At 33.6% G+C, this 22,581-nt stretch overlaps 1 protein-coding gene across 1 annotated transcript in view; it reads left to right on the plus strand.

Annotated features, from left to right (window-relative positions):
* LOC106478656 (probable G-protein coupled receptor CG31760) overlaps window positions 1–11,733 on the plus strand; it is a gene marked incomplete at its 5' end in the record, with an annotated part of 14,259 nt that extends 2,526 nt beyond the window's left edge. The window contains 7 exons of the mRNA XM_013939211.2: window positions 4,219–4,372; window positions 5,955–6,064; window positions 6,205–6,419; window positions 6,608–6,746; window positions 7,343–7,448; window positions 7,782–7,925; window positions 8,900–11,733. Coding sequence (XP_013794665.1) covers window positions 4,219–4,372; window positions 5,955–6,064; window positions 6,205–6,419; window positions 6,608–6,746; window positions 7,343–7,448; window positions 7,782–7,925; window positions 8,900–9,118 — 1,087 coding nt within the window. The remainder of the gene's footprint in view (window positions 1–4,218; window positions 4,373–5,954; window positions 6,065–6,204; window positions 6,420–6,607; window positions 6,747–7,342; window positions 7,449–7,781; window positions 7,926–8,899) is intronic.
* Between the last annotated feature and the right edge of the window lie 10,848 nt (window positions 11,734–22,581).

A 22,581-nucleotide genomic window follows, 5' to 3' on the forward strand; every position in this document is an offset into this window, starting at 1 on the left:
GGTATATATATATATATATATATATATACCTGTGTGTGTGTGTTGTTTGAAATACTCTCCTTAGATGGCTCTGGTATACGTTTATGAGGTTACGAGAGCTGATTTTGTGTATTGCAATATTTATACTTGGAATGAAAAAACTCGTTTGGCTCTGAATGTGTTTGTTTGTTATTGAGCAAAAAACTACACAAAGGACTATGTGTGATTTGCCCACCACGGGTATCGAAACCCTGGTTCTATCAGTATAAATCCGTAGACATACCACCGTGCCACTGAAGGCCTATAAATGTGAACGTGGCACCTAGAAATTTATTTTGAACGTCAACACTGTACTAATCCCCAAAACAGTTTTATTTCTTACACCAAATAATGTAGTTTTTCCCAAGTATTTGTTAGTATTTATTTTCCTCTGATTTCTCTTTTACACAAACAGAGTGTAATATATTACAACATAACAGTACCGCCCAGAGAGATGTTACGGTCATAATTCTTTCTAAAATATTTTCTTATTTACAAACAATAATACATTAAACTAAAATAAAAAGTAGTGAATTTTCTATTTCTTTCACGAAATATTTTATTATGAAACAAAGATTACGTCAATTTAGAGGTTATTTTTCCTTTCACAAATATACCAGTTGTCTTACTCATTTATTGGTAAGCTGAAGATTTGCTTTGAAAGCTTTTGCCGCCAAAAAACGGTATACCAACAAACAATTCACGAATGTGATAAGCACATGTTAGATTTTAAAACTTTATGTGATATTTGAAGCTTTACTGTGAGTCGCCTATAGTGCTGTATCAGCATCATAAAATTAACTGTTGTAGTTTGTTTATAGTCTGCTTAAGCGAAAAGCTGCACAATGGACTATTTGCGCTTGTTCACCGCAGTCATCGAACTCCTAAATTCAGCTTTCTAAACCCTCAAGCCTACTACTGAATCACCGAGGGATATGGGTGCCAAGTGTTATACGAAATTATTTAAAGGCTACATTTTATAGCACTTACGTAATACATACGTTGCCCTTTGAAAACAATAACAAATTTTGTACAGGACAAAGTAAACTTAGACAACGGAACGTAATCTTAACATAGCCCTTTATGCAGCACGAAATAGTGTACGCTATAAAGCATTATACATCACTATTTGTTTTCCTGTCTTCAATCTTTCCTACCTATTTGAGTAGAATAACAATAAAATATACGTAGAAACCACATTCTTGAAAATCAATTTCATCTCAAGTAAATATGAAACTTTTGAGTTATTTTCTTTTACTTTTTTATAAGGCTATAAACATTTCAACGTGAAAGTTTAGTTTTTTATATTTCCCAGAAGAACGTTTCACCGTTGAAAGCTATTTTAGAGAAATAGAAAAAACAACAAACAGGGATTTGGTTTTATGCTTTGCTTTGTTTGTCAAAAAAACTAACATTAAGAAAAAATTACCTTATAAACCACATCCTGTAAATTAAGTTTCCTACCGGATAAATCTGGAACCTTGAACTCTTTAATTTAGTTATTATGAGAAGTTTTGAAAGGAAACATTAATTTTTAAACTTACTAAGAAATCACCGAGTCATTGGAAAATAATTTGAAGAAGTAGCTACAAAAAGAGAAAATAAGCTTACTTGTTACTTATATTTTGTTCGTTTGGAATTAAGCACAAAGCTACACAATGGGCTATCTGTGCTCTGCCCACCACGGGTATCGAAACCCGGTTTCTAGTGTTGTAAGTCCGCATACATACCGCTGTTACTTATATACTCATAATTTTCTATATTTCTATGCGTTTTAAAATTTCTCTATTTTTTAATTATATACATAAACCGTATAGCTTAGTTGATGCCAAGTGTATAAATTATTTGCAGCAAAGCGCAGTTTTAAATATAATAAAATAATATACAAAAGTTGCATAAAAGTTCAACGTAAAGAGTGAAAAGATTTTTCGAAATACGTACGTATCAAGAAATTAGCATAAACGTTGCGTATTTGATATTGAGCAATAGGCATAGTTTTCTTTCAAAATATGTTAATGTCAGCAAAACATAACAGGTATTATCTTCAGTAATGGTTAATAAAAGATGTTGTTCACGACAGATGTATATAAAGCTGCTTATTTTCTTAATATTACGTTACTAGGGAAAGTACCCGGCTTCGCTCGGGTTATTAGGTTGATATACTCTAGATGACTATATCAGTGTATGCATTCTCAACCTATTTTAACATAGGAGAACGTCAAAAATATTTTAAACATTTTTATCTCACAGAAGCGTTAAAACACTTCTTTTCTATGTGGTTTTTCGTTAGCCTGCCTCATTAAAAAGATGTGTGCGCACGCGCACGCACGTGGATAAGATAAGTAATAATACTCAGGTGCACACCCTCAGGGTCCACTTTGTATTTTGTAATATAAAGAAACACTTCTTTTCTATGTGGTTTTTCGCTAGTTTGCCTCATTAAAAAGATGCGTACGCGTGCACGCACGTGGATAAGATAACGTTTGCATGAGATATCTTGGTAAATATTGCTTGGTGCAACACTTTCAACCAGTTTCTGTTTGGATTTACAAACTTATGGAAAAGTAGTAACATAATATATTGTGGAATTTATATAATCAATTAAATTGCAACATCTCATTGTTTACATACGTTTTACAGTTCAACAGAATAATCTGCTCATTTATCTTTAAATAATACTCCTATATTATAGGTCGCTGGTGGGATAGCAGTAAGTTTACGAACTTATAACGCTAAAATACAGGGTTTGATTCCCAGCGGTGGACACAACAGATACCTCTACGTGGCTTTGCTCTACAAAACAAGGAAACTTATACTATAGTTTCATTGGTCCATATGACTTGTTTGCATGAAATTAAATTATCTACTTCTACTTGTTTTATTAAACAATAATTGTAACTCCTTAGTCTTAAACACTACTTTTCGAGATTGATTGTTGTAAGACTTCCTTTGCAACTAAATCAGTTGATTAGATAATTGTAACTCCTTAGTCTTAAACACTACTTTTCGAGATTGATTGTTGTAAGACTTTCTTTGCAACTAAATCAGTTGATTAGATCTCTTTTATATAATTTATTAACATGGTTCTGTAATTTAATCTGTCATTTCCCATAATTTATTTTGGGTTTAATGCCTTTTTTTATTTCAGAACAATCTTAACTATTGAATCAAAACAAATACCGCAATGACGCCATTTGGTTATATTCGTAACTCATAATTATAATGACTAATCCACTTATATTTATACTACAGAACCAGACAATATCTTTTAAAACTTGTAAAAAGGAACAATTTACAAAGCAACAACATAATAAGCTACAGAAAAACAATATTCAGATATTTGTGATAAAAGTAGTAGGATCGTTTTCAGCGGTAAAAAGCAAAAGCGTCAGAAAGGTTTAAGGTGTGTTATTCAACAAGTTAAACAAAGCCTAGAATAAAATTCAAATGCAGTTTTGTTTTAATATGTCTTTCCTGAAGTTCTTAAACTAAACGGATACATTTTCTTTCATTCTTTGAAGTTAAGCACAAAGCTACACAATGGACTATCTGTGCTGTGCTCGCCACGAGTATCGAAACCCGGTTGCTAGCGTTGAATGATGAAAATACCAAGTAGTATAGCTTAAAATAATAACTTTTTAATGCTATGATACTTTTTTCATACAACTTCGCTAATAAAGAAAATTACACCAGAACAATTATAGAACTAATGACTCGTAACATTCATTCTAAATTGCTTTATTTGTTAACATGATTAAGAAAACATAAATCAAAATAGTCTAGCTGTATTAGCCTCCTAATGACTCAGCGGTAAGTCTGTGGGCTTATAACGCTAAAAATCGGGTTTCAATATCCTTGGTGGGAACAGCACAGACAGCCTGTAGTTTTGTGATTAACTATAAAGAAACTATATTACCTAAATGTATATTTTTAGCCCCCCCCCCCAACTGGTACAACGGTATGTATGTGGACTTACAACGCTAGAAACCGGGTTTCGATACCCGTGGTGGGCAAAACACATATAGCCCATTGTGTAGCTTTGTGCTTAACTTCAAACAAACAAACGAACTCATATTAATCAAATTATCCTTGAAATATAAAACACTTGGTTCTAAGTTAGAATGCTGGAAAATTATATTGTTATTTGAATTTCTGTATGAAACCACGATTAGTGAAAACGATTGTCTCCTCTTTTTCCAGAATTTCTCTACTAGTAATTTCCATGCTTTGCATCGTTTTATCTATCGTCCTTGCCTGCTATGTCTACCGATATAGGAAGCTGAAAGTTATCAAGGTGGCAAGCCCAGTTTTTCTCTGTATTACTCTCTTGGGTTGCGCCATTATGTATACGGAGGTATGTTTCTTCTTTCTCTTCATAAAAAATCCATTCATTCATCTTTTTCTAAAGTCATATTAATGCCACGGGCGTTTAACTAAAATGTGCTAAAGGCTTTGTTTATACTGTAGAACAAAACCATTGGCGGTGGAACAGGGAGTGTCGCCACCCAAATCAGCTCTACACAAATTTTAATAGGTTTATGAGTTGCTAGATTAGAATTGAATTTTTGTCCAAAATAATGACTCAATATAAACAGGTGGAGATTCTTAAATGAATTTGATAGTTGGAAATAAAAGGATGAAATAAAGTGATTATGGTAAAAAAAAAGAGAAATTGGTCATAATACTGCTTATTTTTATTATCACATTGACTTCGCTTGTTTATTTTCTATCATTCCCATTCACTAAACAGGCCTAAATCGCCTTCCTTATTATAATAGTTTTTTTCTGGGGGAACATGCACCTGAAACCCTTAATTTTCACCTGCCTTCGGCAAACTCTCTTCTGCAAAACTTAGTTCATCTCCAAATCTGCTGCCCGTGACTCGATATATTAATGGTTAATGTGCCAGATTGTGGCTATGTGAATCCATTGTTTGAATCCCCCGTAGCAGTGAAAATGCACTCCTCATTTTTGGGCTATGGGTAGCCTAGAAGAGTGACATTCAAATCCCACTATTCGATCAGAGTAACCCAAAAGTTGGCAATGGGTGCCGTTGACTAGCTGCATTCCCTCTAGTCTAACAGTTTTAATTTAGGGGTGGATAACGCAGATGCCGATATTTGGCTTTGCGCTAATTTGCGAAAAGAACACAAATATTTCCAAAATTGCTCCCCTATTATACATCTTGCTCCCAAAGCTTATGAAAACACTGCACTCTATTAAAATGATTTTTGTTCCACCAACAGACAATATTACCAAAATACAACTTTAACAATACAGTAAATGGCGGTCATTAACACTAAGGTATTTATACCAGTAGAGCTAACAAGAAATGTCAAGATTTATCGTTTCAAAAGATATTAGACTTTAAACTAATTATGTTTTACCAGTTGATTTTTATAACACTGACTATTTTCGGGTTTATAGCGTGCGTAGAATAAAAACACTGGAATATATATTCGAATTTAACTACGAAGGGACGGCTGTTCATGTATATGCCACAAGGTTAGGCCTGTTATAACTCTGTGACAATTAGTAATTAAAGCTGTATTGATAATTATGTTGGTTAGTTTGCACTGTGTAACTAGCTCCTCATTGCTGATTCTTTAACAAGTAGTGTGTTTTTGTTATTCAGCACTGTGTAAAATAGTGACTTAGAGCTAACCAAATCTTCTATCCAAAAACGTAACTGAGCCAAGAAGAAAGTAGACTCTTAGTTAGCAAACACCTGGTTGGTGTTATGTAAACAGCTATAAACAGATGCGAGTGTTCATAATTTGGCCGTAAAGTATGAGCATTTAGTAGCATGAAATTGATGTAAAATTTCATTAGAAGCATTATTACCCTCGCACCAGTCAATAGAAATATGTATACATATCTGTACATATAAAATGAATTACTAGCCAATTGCCTTCAAGTTTTAATGTCCGTTTCAGATGGCAGCCATATTTCCTGCCCTTGACGTGTACAGCTGTGTAGCCACAAAGTGGACTCGTCATATGGGTTTTTGTCTAACGTACAGTGGCCTACTATTAAAAACATGGAGGTAGGTTGCTCTGAATAAGAAGTTGGAGCCTTTTTATTCCCATCTATTTGGATGAGGAAAGTACTTTACACCAGTTTTGAGTGTTTTCATCCTTTCCCCGTATTTAGTGTTTCCTTAAAGTAGTTCTTATTTTATTGCAGAGTATCTTTGACATATCGTGTGAAATCCGCCCACAAATTGAAACTAACAGATAGGCAGCTTCTTCAGTGGCTATTTCCTATCCTTTTCATCATGGGGATCTACCTGGGCTCTTGGACAATCTCCTCACCCCCTGAGGCAATCTATATCCATGACTGGTTCAACTTAAGATTTCGCCAGTGTGACTATAACTGGTGGGATCACAGTTTAGCCATAGGTGAGTTTTATAGGTATATCATGTTAATGTTAGATGAATAAATAACCGAAAATAATTTGTTCTGCTGATTTTAGGAATGTACAACGCTTTTATGAGAGTCTCTATGAATGATGTATTAATCTTAAACAGAATTTTTTTCATGTAAGATCGTTTGCTCATCCATGTAAGTATCCTCTTTTCTTTTTCAGGGGAATTTCTTTTCTTACTATGGGGGATCCGTGTGTGCTATAACGTTAGAAACGCAGAGTCTTTCTTCAACGAGGCAAAGCACATCAGTTGGGCCATCTACAACATTACTTGTGTCAATATTATTATGGTTATGATACAGTAAGTGTTTTATGAGTGCGTGGGACATTACAGAAGTAATATAATTCCATTATGGACCAAAATTTACATTTCCTTTAGCATTTTCATTGTGATCCATTTATATTTCAAACTCTTAAGGCATCAAATTGAAAGAAAAATTAAGTTTAAATTTCAAAGTAGTCAGATGCTTTAGCTAAATATTGTTGTGAAATAATACAAAAATATATATAAATGATAATAATAATAAAAGAACAAAATGAAAGAAGTGCCACTTCTAATGTGATATTTTGTATTATTTTTATAATGATATAAAAAAATCACATTATATAATATAGCTCGAATTATTCCATTTGCTATTTTCAAACAAAAATACTATATATTAGAAATAAGCATAAGCTCACTGGCAATGCTAAATTTGATAAGTAATTTTAATGACATAAAAATCGTATTATATAACTTCAGTTATTCATTTGTTGTCTATTTTCAAACGAAAAAAAGCTATATATTAAGACTACTGACAACGCTAAATTTGATAAATAATTGTATAGGTTTGTTTTTGGAAAATAAACGGCACGTTTATATTTAGTTTATATGATTAAAACGGTCTTTTCATCCAGTTTAGTGATTCTACCAAGCGCTGATCCGGACGTCAAGTACCTGTTTGGGTTCATTCGAACTCAGTTAAGCACAACAGTCACGATAGTTTTTATCTTTGGGCCTAAGGTAACATTCTGATATTATCATTATAGGATACTTGGGTATTATAATTTATTGTGCATATTTATAACACTAATAGTTTTAGTTTGTTTTTTTATTTTGTGCAAAATGTGATATTTGTTTTGTGTGTTTCATAAACATTTTAAAGATATAAAGAAATCTCTGTTGTAACGCAGAAAAATAAAAATAACATACAAATTCACTTGTAATTATATAAATCAATTAATAAGTAGACTGTTGCAATATTCTCAATATCATTGATTAACAAATCCAGCACTAAAAATGCTAATTATTCCATAAATCAACACGATAATTGTATTACTTTCTTCAATTACCCAGTTCTACCGAGTAATTAAAGGTCAAGGAGACACGTGGGACAATCGAGCCAGAGCTCGTGGGGTGACGGCATCCTTCTCGCTCAATGGGGTAGGGTTGGTGCACGAAGAAACTACAGATTTGTATCAAGAAAATGAAGAGCTCAAGGTAAGGTAGAAACTCAAAAAGTTTAATACAGGGAAAATTACTGTATAAGTATAGCAAAACTTTGGAGTCATGCACGAAATATATACAATTTTTAGCATGTACCAAATGCTACCTAAGATATAGACTTTTCCAAAATATAGTTAGATAATACTGATCAATAACTTTTAATCTATAATCAACTAGGAGATGAAAGAGTTATTATACGTTAGTTTGGGTAACACTTCTCACTTTATAAATGAAAAATTGCACACACGTTCCAAACAATTTCTTACATATTAGAGACGTCTGGTGATCCTTATTTACTTCGAATCATGTTTAATACTTTAGCGGCAGATGTAAAGATCTCCGCTGTGCTCAATTTGCAAACGTACTTTTATTCATTTAGTTTAAATAATAATCTTGTTTACGCAGTATTTTTGAAGACTTAGATCATATATTGAATATTTACGTTGTAGTGGCTTTTATACCCAAATCATGAGCTAGGGGGTTTTATTCTAGAACATAGAAATTTATTTATGATAAAAAAACTAAACTTACTTGTAAAGGAAAGAACGGAGTTGTTAAAGCACCAATCTTCGTTGATTTGTTTGTTTGTAATTATGCTCTGCCCACCACGGGTATCGAAACCCGGATTCTAGCGTTGTAAAATCTTCGTTGAATTTAATATCAGTTTTAAAAACAAGCAGTATCAAAATTATTAAACCTTCGGGGTCGAGAATTCTTCAAAAAGAAAAAAAAACACATAAAACACTGATCAAGCTTCATAACTTCATAATACAATTAGGCGATTCCATGCGGGATTTATTTTTCTCTAAAGAAAAAGTTTAATATGATTAATCAATAAGGGAAAGTATTTTATAAGTTTAAACGTCATTTTTTATTGACAAAATGAATTATTAACAAAATCTTTTTTTTGTGTGCATGAAATCATGATAACTTCGCTCACCATTAAACGCAAATGTTTTGATTTCAAGGAGGAGGTTCAAAAACTGGCAGCACAGATAGAATTCATGCGGATAGTTCACATGGAAATGAACAATCGTCACCTGAAGCCAAAGCACGGGAGTTTTTTCAGCCAATCCAATACGGCACAGAGTCCTATAGTTAGGTCAATATACACGAAGTTTGAGAGCACCGACTCCCCTGGTTCAAGAATTTGCCCAGCTGCAGAGCTCATAAGTGAAAGGGTTTGAAATATTGGATATGAATATATCTGACTAGCCTGAATCAACCAGTCTACAAACAAACTGCTACATTAAGAGTTCAAAACTCTCAAAACCAACGGAAAATCTGCTTTGGTTAATTTTAATAAGCCATGTTATCATGGAGAGTTTTCTTCAATTGAGTAAATGCATGGCGTTGAATTAAAACGGAACTTCAGTATTATGACATTCAAGTTGAAAACCAGGAGTAACTGGAAATAACTTCAAGCTGTTGTATACTTCTTGCGATACATTTTGAACTTGATTCTGATGTAACGATGAATTAGAAATAATACAGTAAAAACAATGAGGACAAAAAGTTAAGTCGTTGTATTGTACATATAATAGTGTTTGCATAAGACGGGACAACGATATGGTATTTTTTTTCGTGTTAAATATTTTACCATGGACATCTACACATTTTCTTGCTTGAATTACTATTTATCAGATTAAAATTTTTTGTTAGTATTTGTATATATATATATATATATATATATGATTAACAAAACTAAGGGACCACCTGTTGTCCACAAAATAATTTTAGAAAAAGAAATATTTCAGTAGATTTGTTTCGAAACCAGGGTGAGCTAAAACCATGATGTTGTTGTGTTTTAGGTGTGACAAAGAAATGCTTTAACTAATAGGCTATTATTTATGTTTTGACTAAGATCTGTTTGCTGATGATATTGCTTAAAGTACCTTGCTAATTATATAACTTAAACTATTAATAGAAGTTTGTAAGAAATTGTCAATGACTGTGATGACACTGGTAAAAAAAAGGATCAGTCGATTAATTTATCCACTGAAGAGGTTCTATTGACTTGGAGTATTGTCAGAAAGGAGAACTTGTCAAATTGTTTAGACATTATTAGACTTGGAAAAATGATCTCAGTGGCCAAGGTTGTCATCATTTTTGTAAAAATGGATCATGAGTTGTGTTCATTTAAAACGTTAAGCGACAATTGAAGTATTTCTTATTGTATTTACTGAATGTCTTTCTAGTTGTTGTTCGAATTAGTGTGACTGCTCCCTGATATTGCTACTGAAATCTTTAAAAGGCACCTTTAGTTTCATATTGTTACGAATGAAATAATAATCAATTACTATAGTATATGTTTGAAAAAAAAACAGCGTTTTGGAGTAGAATTTAGCATTATGAGTGTGTATGTGTGTCTGTCTTTATACAAATGTAAATAGTGGTCCTGTTTTAAAATCCTCGAACAAATTTGTTTCTTAGTCGTTGTTTAGACCTCTCTCAACTAAAAAGGACTGAAGAAAATGTTTATCTATTTCTCCGTGTGAAGTCAAATTCAGTATCATGTCGTTAACTCCGTAACCACATGTGGATTCCTTATAAAATGCCCCATTTTTCTAGTTTGAACCCTATACGTATTTTTGGAGAAAAAAATGATATAACTATAAGAGATGTTGATGACGTATCAGTCTTTAAATATGGTAATATAAAATGCTATTGTATGTTTTCTCTACAGGAGTTATGTATTTCTGTCTATAGGAAGTTACAAATTAGTTTTCTTTTCCGTCTTAAAGGAGAAACATTAATTACTAATTGTATATCTGAAATACTAAATTTATACATGTTGTGTAACAATACCAAAACAACCAAATCAAGACCTAGTTGAACATGAGATTTCACTGATTTGCATTATAGTTCTTTTAAAACAGTTTATGTCATGTATATTTATCACTTTACATAAATATGCCCTACTTGAAATATTAATTATTTACCTAGATCTACAAACGGGATGTTTAACGAAAACAATCTTTATTGGAAGCTTATTAAATATCATCGTCGAGTATCAAGAATCACAATTTAAGTTTCTTCTTTACCTCACTGCACTATTGTTTTTCTCATAAAAAAAACATACTAAAAATGATTTATTATATCCACATCCGGAATTGTGTTCAGAAACTCCCTTGCACTTCAAAACATTGTAATACTCTAGACTTCTTCCATCTCACGCGTGTAACTCTTCTTAACTGAATATACAACATTTAAACACTCATAATATGAAAATGTACGTCACAGGATACATTCAGTTTGTTTCATATTCTTATATAATACATATAAATATATACAAAATCCAAAAAAGTAGTTTTCATATGGTAAATTGTTAGCAGTGGCGTAAATATGCCCCCGCAGCTCCTGCAATTGAGGGGGAACCCGAGCCAAACAGGGGGTCCGAAGGGTCTGAAAAACTTAAGAATTGCTGACAAGGGGAGTAAATGTGGGGGGCCCAATTACTTTTTATGCGGGGGGAACCTTTTGTAGTTACGTCACTGATTGTTAGTGCTACATAAATAACTGAAATGTCATATAAGTAGTACTCTTATATGTAGAACTAACTGTTCAGTATTTATAATGATTTAGGTTAGCATTAGTCAGGGTCTATTCCCTTGACTTATCGATATGGTTTAACAGTGTAACACATACGATCGTAAAAACCCGAACAGAACATTAGACGTGATCAAAGGTCATAGTTCCGTTTTCATGCCTTTAGATTTTTTTAATACTTTACTATGTATTCATTTTACTCAATGTATTGTCATAGCAAAATATACATGAATAAATTATGTTATAACCACGAGTTTTGTATTTTAATATTTTACTGTAGAATTCATATATTTAATGGACTATTGGAGTGTAACATAAATAAAATAAGAGATTCGTTGTTTTTTTCTTTTAGAATTATGTTCCACATAACACTGGTAGTAATATACAAAATGTAATATTTTCCATTACAGGTTTTAGAATAAACTAAAAACGAGGTCAAAGAATTGTTTGTTGATGCAAAACTTAGTACACTTCAACTTCATGGCAAATTGCAGATTTCTGCTTCTCTAAGTGTATCTGTTTAACGTTAGTGTTACAGAATTATCTGTTGGTCAAGTATTGAAATACACATATTTATACATGCATTTTAGAAGTAAACAAATGACTTCTACGGTACGATGGACAATCTCTGCTCAAATATGTTAAGTTAGAGCAGCGATTATATAAATATATCAAACCAAAATGTCGATTCCAAGGATGGAAAATAAATACAAAAAAATGCAGTCTTTCTGATAAATAACTTCATTTTATCTATAAGCCGTTTTACTAAATTTAGTAACGTTCTTCAGTAACGAAGCCTGAAAGTACAAAAGAAAAAACAAACAAAACATACAAGTGAAGGCATATTCATAATATCCATTTAAATCTTTATTATGCATACACACATATATACATAAACGATATTAAAATTCAATAACTTATGAAAGTCAATAAAAATGTATTTTAAAATAGTATAAATAGTAATAATTTTTATTTTTTATACTTTATTAATGTTTGCTTTAGTCGAGGTGCTCATATTCCCTGATTAATGATATATAAATGTTTTATTTTTTAACATATTTAAATGAACCTTTCTCTTATTGCCAGATATAATTTTTATGTAATTTATTCTTTTCTAAAGTATTTGTAATAACATTGTGAGTCTAAAATTATAATGGAGATAAACAAACTTTGTATTTATAACTACCTGGGGAGAGAATTCCTTAAAAGTAAAATATTGACGTATTTTTACGATGAGTATGAAAGTTTAACCTATCGGTTTTTAAACAAATTTTTAAAACTATTTACGAAACATATTACTTCTAAATTCATGACTTTGTTGGTTATAGGTCCCTTATATGAATAGATGAATCTCCGAAAAAAATTTAAACCAAAGTACCATCAATATTGCAGTCAATGACTTTAATTAGCGTTGATATATCCTACGTATTTTACATAGAATATGAGTGATTTTATCCAATTATTTTGATCATTTCATGACATTATTGTCGTAGCAGGCACAAAAATAACAATATAAAATTACTTAATATGAAGCTATGTATGGATCTCACCGATATAAAAACAAGTCGTTAACTTGCATGAGATTGTTTTGTACTCTTTACTATAATTTTAGTTTTTAATAAGATGAGTTGTTTATTGTATTTGTATTCGAATTAAACGAACCCCTTATTTTTAGAAATGGATATTAGGAAGTTTTTAACAAAGCGCAAATTAGATGAATTAGAAACTAAGATGACTAAGACAAGAAATGAATAATAACAATGCACCACCAGCTCCAATTCAGATTTAACAGCAACATCAGAATTTAGCCAACGGGGTCGTGTTGATGTTGATAATAACGAATATGATATTATATTGTATATTAATTCATCTAGAAAAGTAAGAGATGATCTTAAACACAATTTGTTTATGATGACTGACAAAACTCCTGCAAATTATGAATTCAAGAAGGATGCAATGGGGTCTCGCTGTTTCCGTCGTTTATGGTTAAGTCAATACTCACCATGGCTTAGTTATTCCATATACCTAAAAGAAGTGATTTGTAAATACTGTACTATTTTTTCACAGCCTGTTCATCGTGGAACACAGGGAGTTTTTTATCACTGCACCTTCCAGAAAGTACAAAACTTTCATAAAAGTGCAAGAAATCATATTTCAAGCACTTGGCACAGAAATGCGCATGTGAATGCAACTAACTTTTTGGCCATCAGAAAAAGACTAGAAAAGAGCATTGTGTGTCAATATGATAGTCCTGTGAAGCGTCTTATCGGGGGAAATCGAAAAAAAAGGTATTTCTAATATTATCATCTATTTTATTCTGTGACAAACATGATATTGCTTTACATGGGAAAAGCAGCAAAATTGAAATATAAAGAGCATTTTTGAGTTTCTCATTGAAGCAGGAGATGAGATTCGACAGAAAGATATAGAAAATTATCTAATTAATTCTCGCTGTACACCTGTTCGTGTGGGAAATGAACTGGTCAAGCTATGTGAAGAAACTGTAAAAGGAGATATTGTTTCTTCACCCAAGTTGTCAAGTGAATTTTCAATAATTGCTATTAAAGGAGCAATTGTCACTTGGTGTACGTTTTGTTGACACAAAAGGTAATGAAAATATTAATCGAGAATAATTCCTTGGCTTTGAAACACTTAAAGAATTGGAGGCTACCTCAATTGCCAATATAATTATTGACCAGTGTGCAAGATTTGCCTTAAATCTAGAAAAAATTCATGGACAAGGATATGATGGTTGCTGTAGGATGGCAGGTACGGAAAGTGGTGTGCGAGCGAAATAAAGAGTAGATATCCAAAAGCTACTTTGCCCATTATGCTGCACATAAACTCAATCCGGTTGTTAATGATTTGAATGCCCTTTGGACTGAAAATATAAAAATATCAGAAAATTTTCAACGAACTTCGAAAAAAGTTTTGGTCAGTTAAGCATACTGGTCACCAAAGCTTCAGGTAAAACACACCGGCTGAAATCTGCCTCAAGTACAGAAACTTTCCTCTTTTGTCTTATTATAATTTCAACCAATTTGACAATGCTGGAACCTGTAAAACAAACTCTCCAAACTATTCAACTAGATATCATGTAAGTGTATGATCATATCCATAAGAATTTGAGTGTATTTCGTGGCCACAGAGTCAAAGCAGACGAGCAATTCAAGGAAATTTTATCAAAAGATCAAGAATTAGCAGAAAAGTTGGATATTGACCTTTCACTTCCCAGACAATGTGGTCAGCAGAAATTCCGATCAAATGTTGAAGGCTCAATTGTGGAGGAATACTTTCGTAGATCAATCTATGTGCCATACTTGGACTCAATCATCTCATTCCTAGAAAGCCAGTTTGCTGCTGAAAATAAGAAAACATTAAGTCTCTTCTCGCTTCACCCAATACAAATGTCAAAACTCTGACGTGAATATTTTAAGAACCAAATTGCAATAATCAGTGAAATGTATGAAATCGATAACTTCGAAGCTGAAGCTGTCGCCTGGTTTGAAATGTGGTCTAATAAGGAAAAACAAGATCATGATGGAGTTGAAAATGGACCTTGGAGTTGCTAGACCGCACTGATCAATTTCCTTCGATTCAGCAAGCAATTCATATTGCTCTAACATTACCAGTAACAACTTGCACAGTGGAAAGGTCATTCAGCACAATGAGAAGAGTGAACACATAATTGAGATCTAATTACAATTTGTAATTACAAAATTAATTGATAAATTTGGACAAGACAGGAGACGTGTGCAGTTTCTATTTCAAAATAGTTAACCTACCTCATCTGACGTGCGTAAAACATAAAAAGCATGATAAAAATATCATCATTGTTTTTATGTCTAGTTATTTATTATTGTCATTTTCATGATTCTTGCTCACAAAAACTTGAAACTTCTGGACCTTCTCTTCAGTCTTGGTCTTACGAAACCTAGAGAGCAATTTCTCCTCCTAAATGTTATTTTTTTACCATTGATTCTAAGATAGAATTATTTACATTTCCATTCCATATTTAAACTGTGACATGAGATGTCATACTGTCTATCATTAAACATTTACTATTTATTCCTTCAAGAAGAGTGTCTTCGATCATTTTGTATGTAGTTATTTTAATCTGTGGCTTTCATACTAAAATGTTATTTTGCTTAATTATATCACTTTATTAACAACAGTCAGCATATTTGTTATCATTTTTTATGCAGATCTTGAACCAAGCATAAATGTGTACGGTTGGTATATAACATCGGAAGTTGCTTTGTGGTCCTCAGCGCTATAAAATTTTGCCTTGAGAAGACGTAAAATATAAATAAACTTGTTTTTGTTTGTTTTGTTTTTTTGCCGGTAAATTTCGCTGTTGCCGAAACCTGGTATACCTAAGAATTAATTATAATATTGTTTAATATTACAAATATTAAACCCATCAAATTTGATTGTGAGAGCTTACCTATTCTGTTGACTGTAAGTGTAATGGCAAAACTTTGAAGGCGGGTCCATTGTCCCTTGATTTTAACTTTGCCCTCTCCCCTGGAAGATCGTTTAAACTTCCGACAACAAGACAGCAATAAATTACACAGGCCTGCGATGGTTTTATTGTCAACAAATTACACAGGCCTGCGATGACATTTTTACATGTTCTACAGTAATTCTTGTACGCTGAATCCGAAAATGATATCCATTTTTCTCCATCACGTACAGATTTTTCACAAAACGTCAAATGTACTTTTACATAAGTGAATCACTTTCAATGAAAACGGGTCACATTTTGTTATGCTTAAAATGTTGACAGCCACTGACTACAGATTTCTCTAGACAAATCGCGACGTGAGAATCTTATTAATCGTTCTAGAACTCACGAAAAACACACCGCTAGAATATAAACGGTTAACAGGCAACGTGACATTTCTGGATAGTATTTGTTTGTGCGTGCACTTTGACATTATTTTTTTCTTTTCAATATTATCTATTCATCGTTATGGCAACAAGAGGTTGTGTAAATTGCCCAAACATATTCTGTTATATTTGTAGTAAATTTGATCTATGCGAGAGTTTTTTTCCTTCCCGATTTGTAAAAAATCCTTACGTGATAGAAAAAATTGAACATTATTTTCGGAATCTGTGTAGCTGAATTATGGAAAATCTGTTATTAAAACCAAAACAACTTTTATGAAGTTTAAATTCGCAGGTCTGTGTTATTATATATCACTTGAAACTTTAGTTTATATCCACTGAATAATAGTACATCGAGACAGATTAGACCAATGATTCTGAACGTGGGGCGCACGCCCCACAGGGGAACAATTTGAAAATGCTACAATAAGAAAAAAATTAAATTTGGGTGTGAAGAGCGAAAAACGTTCCGTGACTCAAAACTAAATTTCTAAATTTTATATTATATTATTATACCTTTCCAACACCAAATTTGTTTTATATTAAGGAGGCATCAAATTTTTGAGGTATCGAGGTGGGGCATGGAGCAAAAAAGGTTAAGAACCACTGGATTAGACTGATTATCAGGAAAAATTTGGATTTTAGTGATATTTATAAATCAAGTTATCCATTATAGAAAATTCGAACAAACCGCTTTATTGCAAGTTGACATGACATTAAGTTGATATTACATTGGTTCAAACGAACAAGATATTGTATGCACTCAATGAACGAAAAGAAAGAAAACAAATGAATGAAAGTGCTGGTGTGATAGCTAACAACTTTAAGAATAATTCCTTCATTTGTGATTGTTGTGTCCAAAACGAAGGATAGAAATCAAATGGTATTTCTAAAGTGAATGGCCATTACGAAACTTTTTCATATGGTATTGTTCCTGAGCTAAAATAACCATCGATAAAGACTAACAATGTACTTGAAATCTGTATATTCAGGTTTGTTTATTTTTGAATTTCGCGCAAAGCTACACGAGGGCTATCTGCGCTAGCTGTCACTAATTAAGCAGTGTAAGACTAGAGGGAAGGCAGTTAGTCATCACCAACTGTTAGGCTACTCTTTTACCAACGAACAGTGGGATTGACCGTCACATTATAACTCCCCCACGGCTGAAAGGGCGAGCATGTTTGGTGGGATGGGGATTCGAACCCGCGACCCTCAGATTGCGATTCGAGCGCCCTAATTACCTGCCCATGTATATTCAGGTATATCTGTATTAAAGAATAAGTCGTGGGATGTGTGGCCACAAAAGAGTAATGAATTATTCAAGCATAGCTTCGTAATTGAGTGTAATTATTATTGACGCTATCATTATAAAACGCAGCTTTCGTATTTTTAGCAGATTGTCAGGTGTACAAACATAAATACTAAGAAATAATTCTTTATATTGGTACCATATCATGAACTGGCAATTTAAAGACGATGATATTGTTCTCTACATTGTAAATTGTGATATTCGTTTGTTTGTTTTTAAGAGCAGAGTTACACAACGGATCAACTGTGCTGTGTCCATTAAAACAACGAATTTCACTATCATCCTATAAATTTGCTTGAAGCACTGAAATGTTACTTGTCTTATTATGGAAGGGCCTGATGTTTAGGGTGTTCCATTCACAATCTGTGGATCGCGAGTTCAACTTCCATCACTGAATATGCTCGTCCTTTCAGCCGTGGGGGCGTTATAATGTAATGGCAATCCCATTTTTCGTTGGTAAAAGAGTAGTTCAAGAGTTGGCGATGGACGGTTTGACTAGCTGCTTTCCCTTTAATCTATTACTTCTAAATTAGGGACGGCTATCACAGATTGCTCTCGAGTAGCTTTGCGCGAAATACAAACAAACAATTAATACTGAAACTGCATTATCAATATTTTCACAATGGACGAAATAGTTGTAAAATATTTCCTCACTAACCGCTAAGTGACTTTAGGGCTATCTGCGCTAGCCGTCCCTAATTTAGCAGTGTAAGACTAGAGGGAAGGCAGCTAGTCATCACCACCCACCGCCAACTCTTGGGCTACTCTTTTACCAACGAATAGTGGGATTGACCGTCACATTATAACGCCCCCACGGCTGAAAGGGCGAGCATGTTTGGTGGGATGCGGATTCGAACCCGCGACCCTCAGATTGTGAGTCGAGCGCCTTATCCACCTGGCCATGCCGGGCCTATAGAATTTGATGTTTCATGCTGCAGTCTGTATCACAACTTTTATAGACGTATTTTTTCGAAACTTTATCAATTAGGGAACAGGCCCCATGTTCACATCTTAACGCCTTAAACTATTTGGTTTTCAAGATTGTTTGTAATGAAGCACAAACCTGCACAATGGTCTGTCTGTGTTCTGCGTTTCTAGCGTTGTAAGTCTGCAGACACACCGCTGTGTCACTAGGGGACTTTTCAAGATTGAAAAAATTAGTGCTCCATTACACGTACTCCAATTTTTTGTGTTAAATACTATCTTAAAATAATTAATCTAAAGTTTGGTCAAAATGCAAAACTTTCAAGATACCCTCTAGTCGTATAAATCCGAAAATCATTAAGACAGTAAAAAAGAAAAAGTGTATTAGTGTAGTATTGATTGAGAAGAGATAAAATAAGACCTTCCTGATGTTTAAGTGGTAAGTCTAAAGGTTTATAATGCTTTGTTTGTTTGTTTGTCTTGAATTTCTCGCAAAGCTACACGAGGACTATCTGCGCTAGCCGTCCCTAATTTAGCAGTGTAAGACTAGAGGGAAGGCAGATAGTCATCACCACCCACCGCCAACTCTTGGGCTACTCTTTTTACCAACAAATAGTGGGATTGACCGTCACATTATAACGCCCCCACGGCTGAAAGGGCGAGCATGTTTGGTGCGACGGAGATTCGAACACGCGACCCGCAGATTGCGAGTTCAGTGCCCTAACTACCTGGTCATGCCGGGCCTGTTTATAATGCTAAATCCCCGCTTTGGGCAAAGTACAGATAGCCCATTGTGTAGCTTTTTGCAAAAGAAAAAGAAACTCGAATAAACGTTATTCAACGAAAATAATTTTAAAGTAATATTTGTTTGTTTGTAGTTAGACACAAAGTTACACAATGGACTATCAGTGCTCTGTCCACGTCGGGTATCAAAACATAATTTTTAGTGTTTTATAAATCATCAGACTTATCGCCTCGTCACTGGGGAGCAATGTTAAAAGACATTTTAACATGAAACTTTGTTTTAAAAAACGTTTATCGTCAGTGGAATTTATTTTTTCTCAATAATTATTTACACGTGTAAAAGTAAATGGAAGCTATTACAACTCTCCAATCCTAGTAAAAATACTGTGTGAATGTATACATAACTACAAATATAAGATGCCAGTTGGAATTTTAGTTTCTTCATTTGCCGTAAAAAAATGTCTGATACAATTTCAAAATCATATATTCACATACGTTGTCAATGCCACATGTTTTGGCACCACGCCAAATTGCTGAATTTCTTCCGTCACGGAAAGGACTTCCGGTTTGGTACGGTGTTAACTGTTTGAACTAAGCCTTACTAAGCTAAGTCTTTTGAGGAACAGTTTTGTCCCGGTAAGTTTTTGTTGATTAAAACTGCATTACCTTGAATTAGCCACCGGAGGCTGAGGACCTATTTGGAAACAAGTGTTATTTACACAAATCTACAATAAAAATTAAAAATTTAAACAGTAGACAGACAACATACGTACACCCATTTCACATGTGCTTGGATATTGTGTATTGTACTATTAGCTGGATGTTTTTTTTTAAATTTTTATTCGGGATATAACTATAGAAATATTTTGGTTCTATTTGATTTTATTTATTTTATCTAACTGTATATCTACTGTGAGTACAATCCACTTATTAATTATTAAGTCACGTAATCCAAACTTTACGAAAAAGTAAGGCCCGGCATGGCCAGGTGGATAAGGAGCTCGACTCGCAATCTGAGGGTCGCGGGTTCGAATCCCCGTCCCACCAAACATGCTCGCTCTTTCAGCCGTGGGGGCGTTATAATGTGACGGCCAATCCCACTATTCGTTGGTAAAAGAGTAGCCCAAGAGTTGGCGGTTGGTGGTGATGACTAGCTGCCTTCCCTCTAGTCTTACACTGCTAAATTAGGGACGGCTAGCGCAGATAGACCTCGTGTAGCTTTGCGCGAAATTCAAAAAAGAAACAAACAAACGAAAAAGTAAAAAAATAAATAAATATTGAAGCGATTTGAAAAAAAATCACCATGCCAGTAAAAGAAATGATGTAAAAAGGAAAAGACAAAGGGAAAAATAATTATGATTAACTGTTACTGAAAAGCTTTAAATGACTTATTAAGAAATCGAATAAAATATAATTTAATGTTACAGCGTTAAACACGGAAAGGTGGCGAAGCAATCGAATCAATAAACCTAATATTCGTGATAAAAACCACAATAGATTACATTTTTTGTTTCTACAAATGTCACACTATTGGTCCATTACGGAGATAAAATCCATAATGGTCTAATTGAGAATAATTTGTAAAAAATAGTTTTTCAGCTTACGAGACAACAATGGACATGTATATATACAACACACACACACACACAGGAGGAGGAGCAGGGGACAACAATGGACATGTATACACGCACAGGAGAAGGAGAAGAAGGGGGTGCTTTCAATATAAACGTTTTGTCAGTCGCATTTAGAGACGCGTCCAAGCGGTTTTTTAAATATTAATCACGAGACAAAAGCCGAATTGTAATTTCCAATAGTAATAGCCACCTTGGCAGATATTTTAGAAATGATAATGTAGAAAGAACTGAATAGTAGATTTTGAGCATTTCCCTTATGAGATTGAATATAATATAGGAGAAAGCATACATTAATAACATTTGTAGAAAACAAAATATTTTATTGTATATGATGCTACAATATATTTCCTCAGTACATGTAAATTTTACCACAAATGCAGTTTCTTTGAATCCCTGGGCTGGGTGTGTCTAGTCTTTAGCGTGGCCGGACTGTGAATACAAGGAACTATGGTGAGCGATCAGTTACCGTTACGATTCGTTCGTGAGTATACGATAAAAGTGACTGTCATATACCACTAGTTTCTCAGTAAGAGTAGTCCAGAAGTTGGTTGAGGGTGCTGTTCTCAATATGTGGCTTTGTGGACCACTCTTGGTCTGAGGGGCTTCTTTTAAGTGGTCGGTGGATGGAGAGGTTGCATAATTAAGGAAAGGGAGGGGTTTCTTTTAAGTGGTCGGTGGATGGAGAGGTTGCATAATTAAGGAAAGGGAGGGGGGCTTCTTCTAAGTGGTCGGTGGATGGAGAGGTTGCATAATTAAGGAAAGGAAACGACAGCGTATAGATTCTATTGTGATCTGTCGAGATAAGGGAACAAAAGAAATTGAAAATCACTGTCTTTGTCAATCATTCCAAAATTAGGGATGACTAACGTAGATAGCCCTTGTGTAGTTTTCCGTAAAATTACGAAACAAACAAATAATTCTGTTCATCCAGCAGGGAAAATCACAACATTAACTACCGGTGGCGTCCATATGTTGCATATTACTGAGTAATTTTAAGTTTATTATTATCTTTTTTACCTGTTAAATCATCCAACACGGAGAACTAAGCAAACAAATCGAGGGAAACAACTCATTCATCATATTTGTGAAATACACAGAGGACCCCAGCAGTACTGGTGGAATTAATTGCAGTATTGATGGTAGTTTTGTGTATGACTATCAGGGACCCTGTAATCAAAAAGTCGTGGACCCATAAACAACTTAATAGTTTCAAAAAAGTGTTTAAAAACTCGATGACGTTCCACGGACCCTCCATCAGAAATTCTAGGGTTAACATATTTATTGTATATTTAAGAATATTTTACACATTAGACTTTTTTTCACACCAAAATTTTATTTTTCACCTTTTCATATATTACACATAAACAATCCCACTTGTTCCATTTTATTTCAACAGAGAGAGAAAATGTGATTGTTTTTTTTTTATCTGTGCCGTATATAAATTATTAGTTTTACATATGTTGTTCACGTGATATGATAATTTAATCACGCATGCGTCATTTAGCCAAAACATTTAGTTGTTTTGTTTTGTTTTTTGGAATTTCGCGCAAAGCTACACGATACACAGCGTGGTCACAAGTAAATAGACACCACCTTTTCA

This window comes from Limulus polyphemus, unplaced genomic scaffold (genome assembly GCF_000517525.1).
Source record: "Limulus polyphemus unplaced genomic scaffold, Limulus_polyphemus-2.1.2 Scaffold239, whole genome shotgun sequence".
Classification (NCBI taxonomy): domain Eukaryota; kingdom Metazoa; phylum Arthropoda; class Merostomata; order Xiphosura; family Limulidae; genus Limulus; species Limulus polyphemus.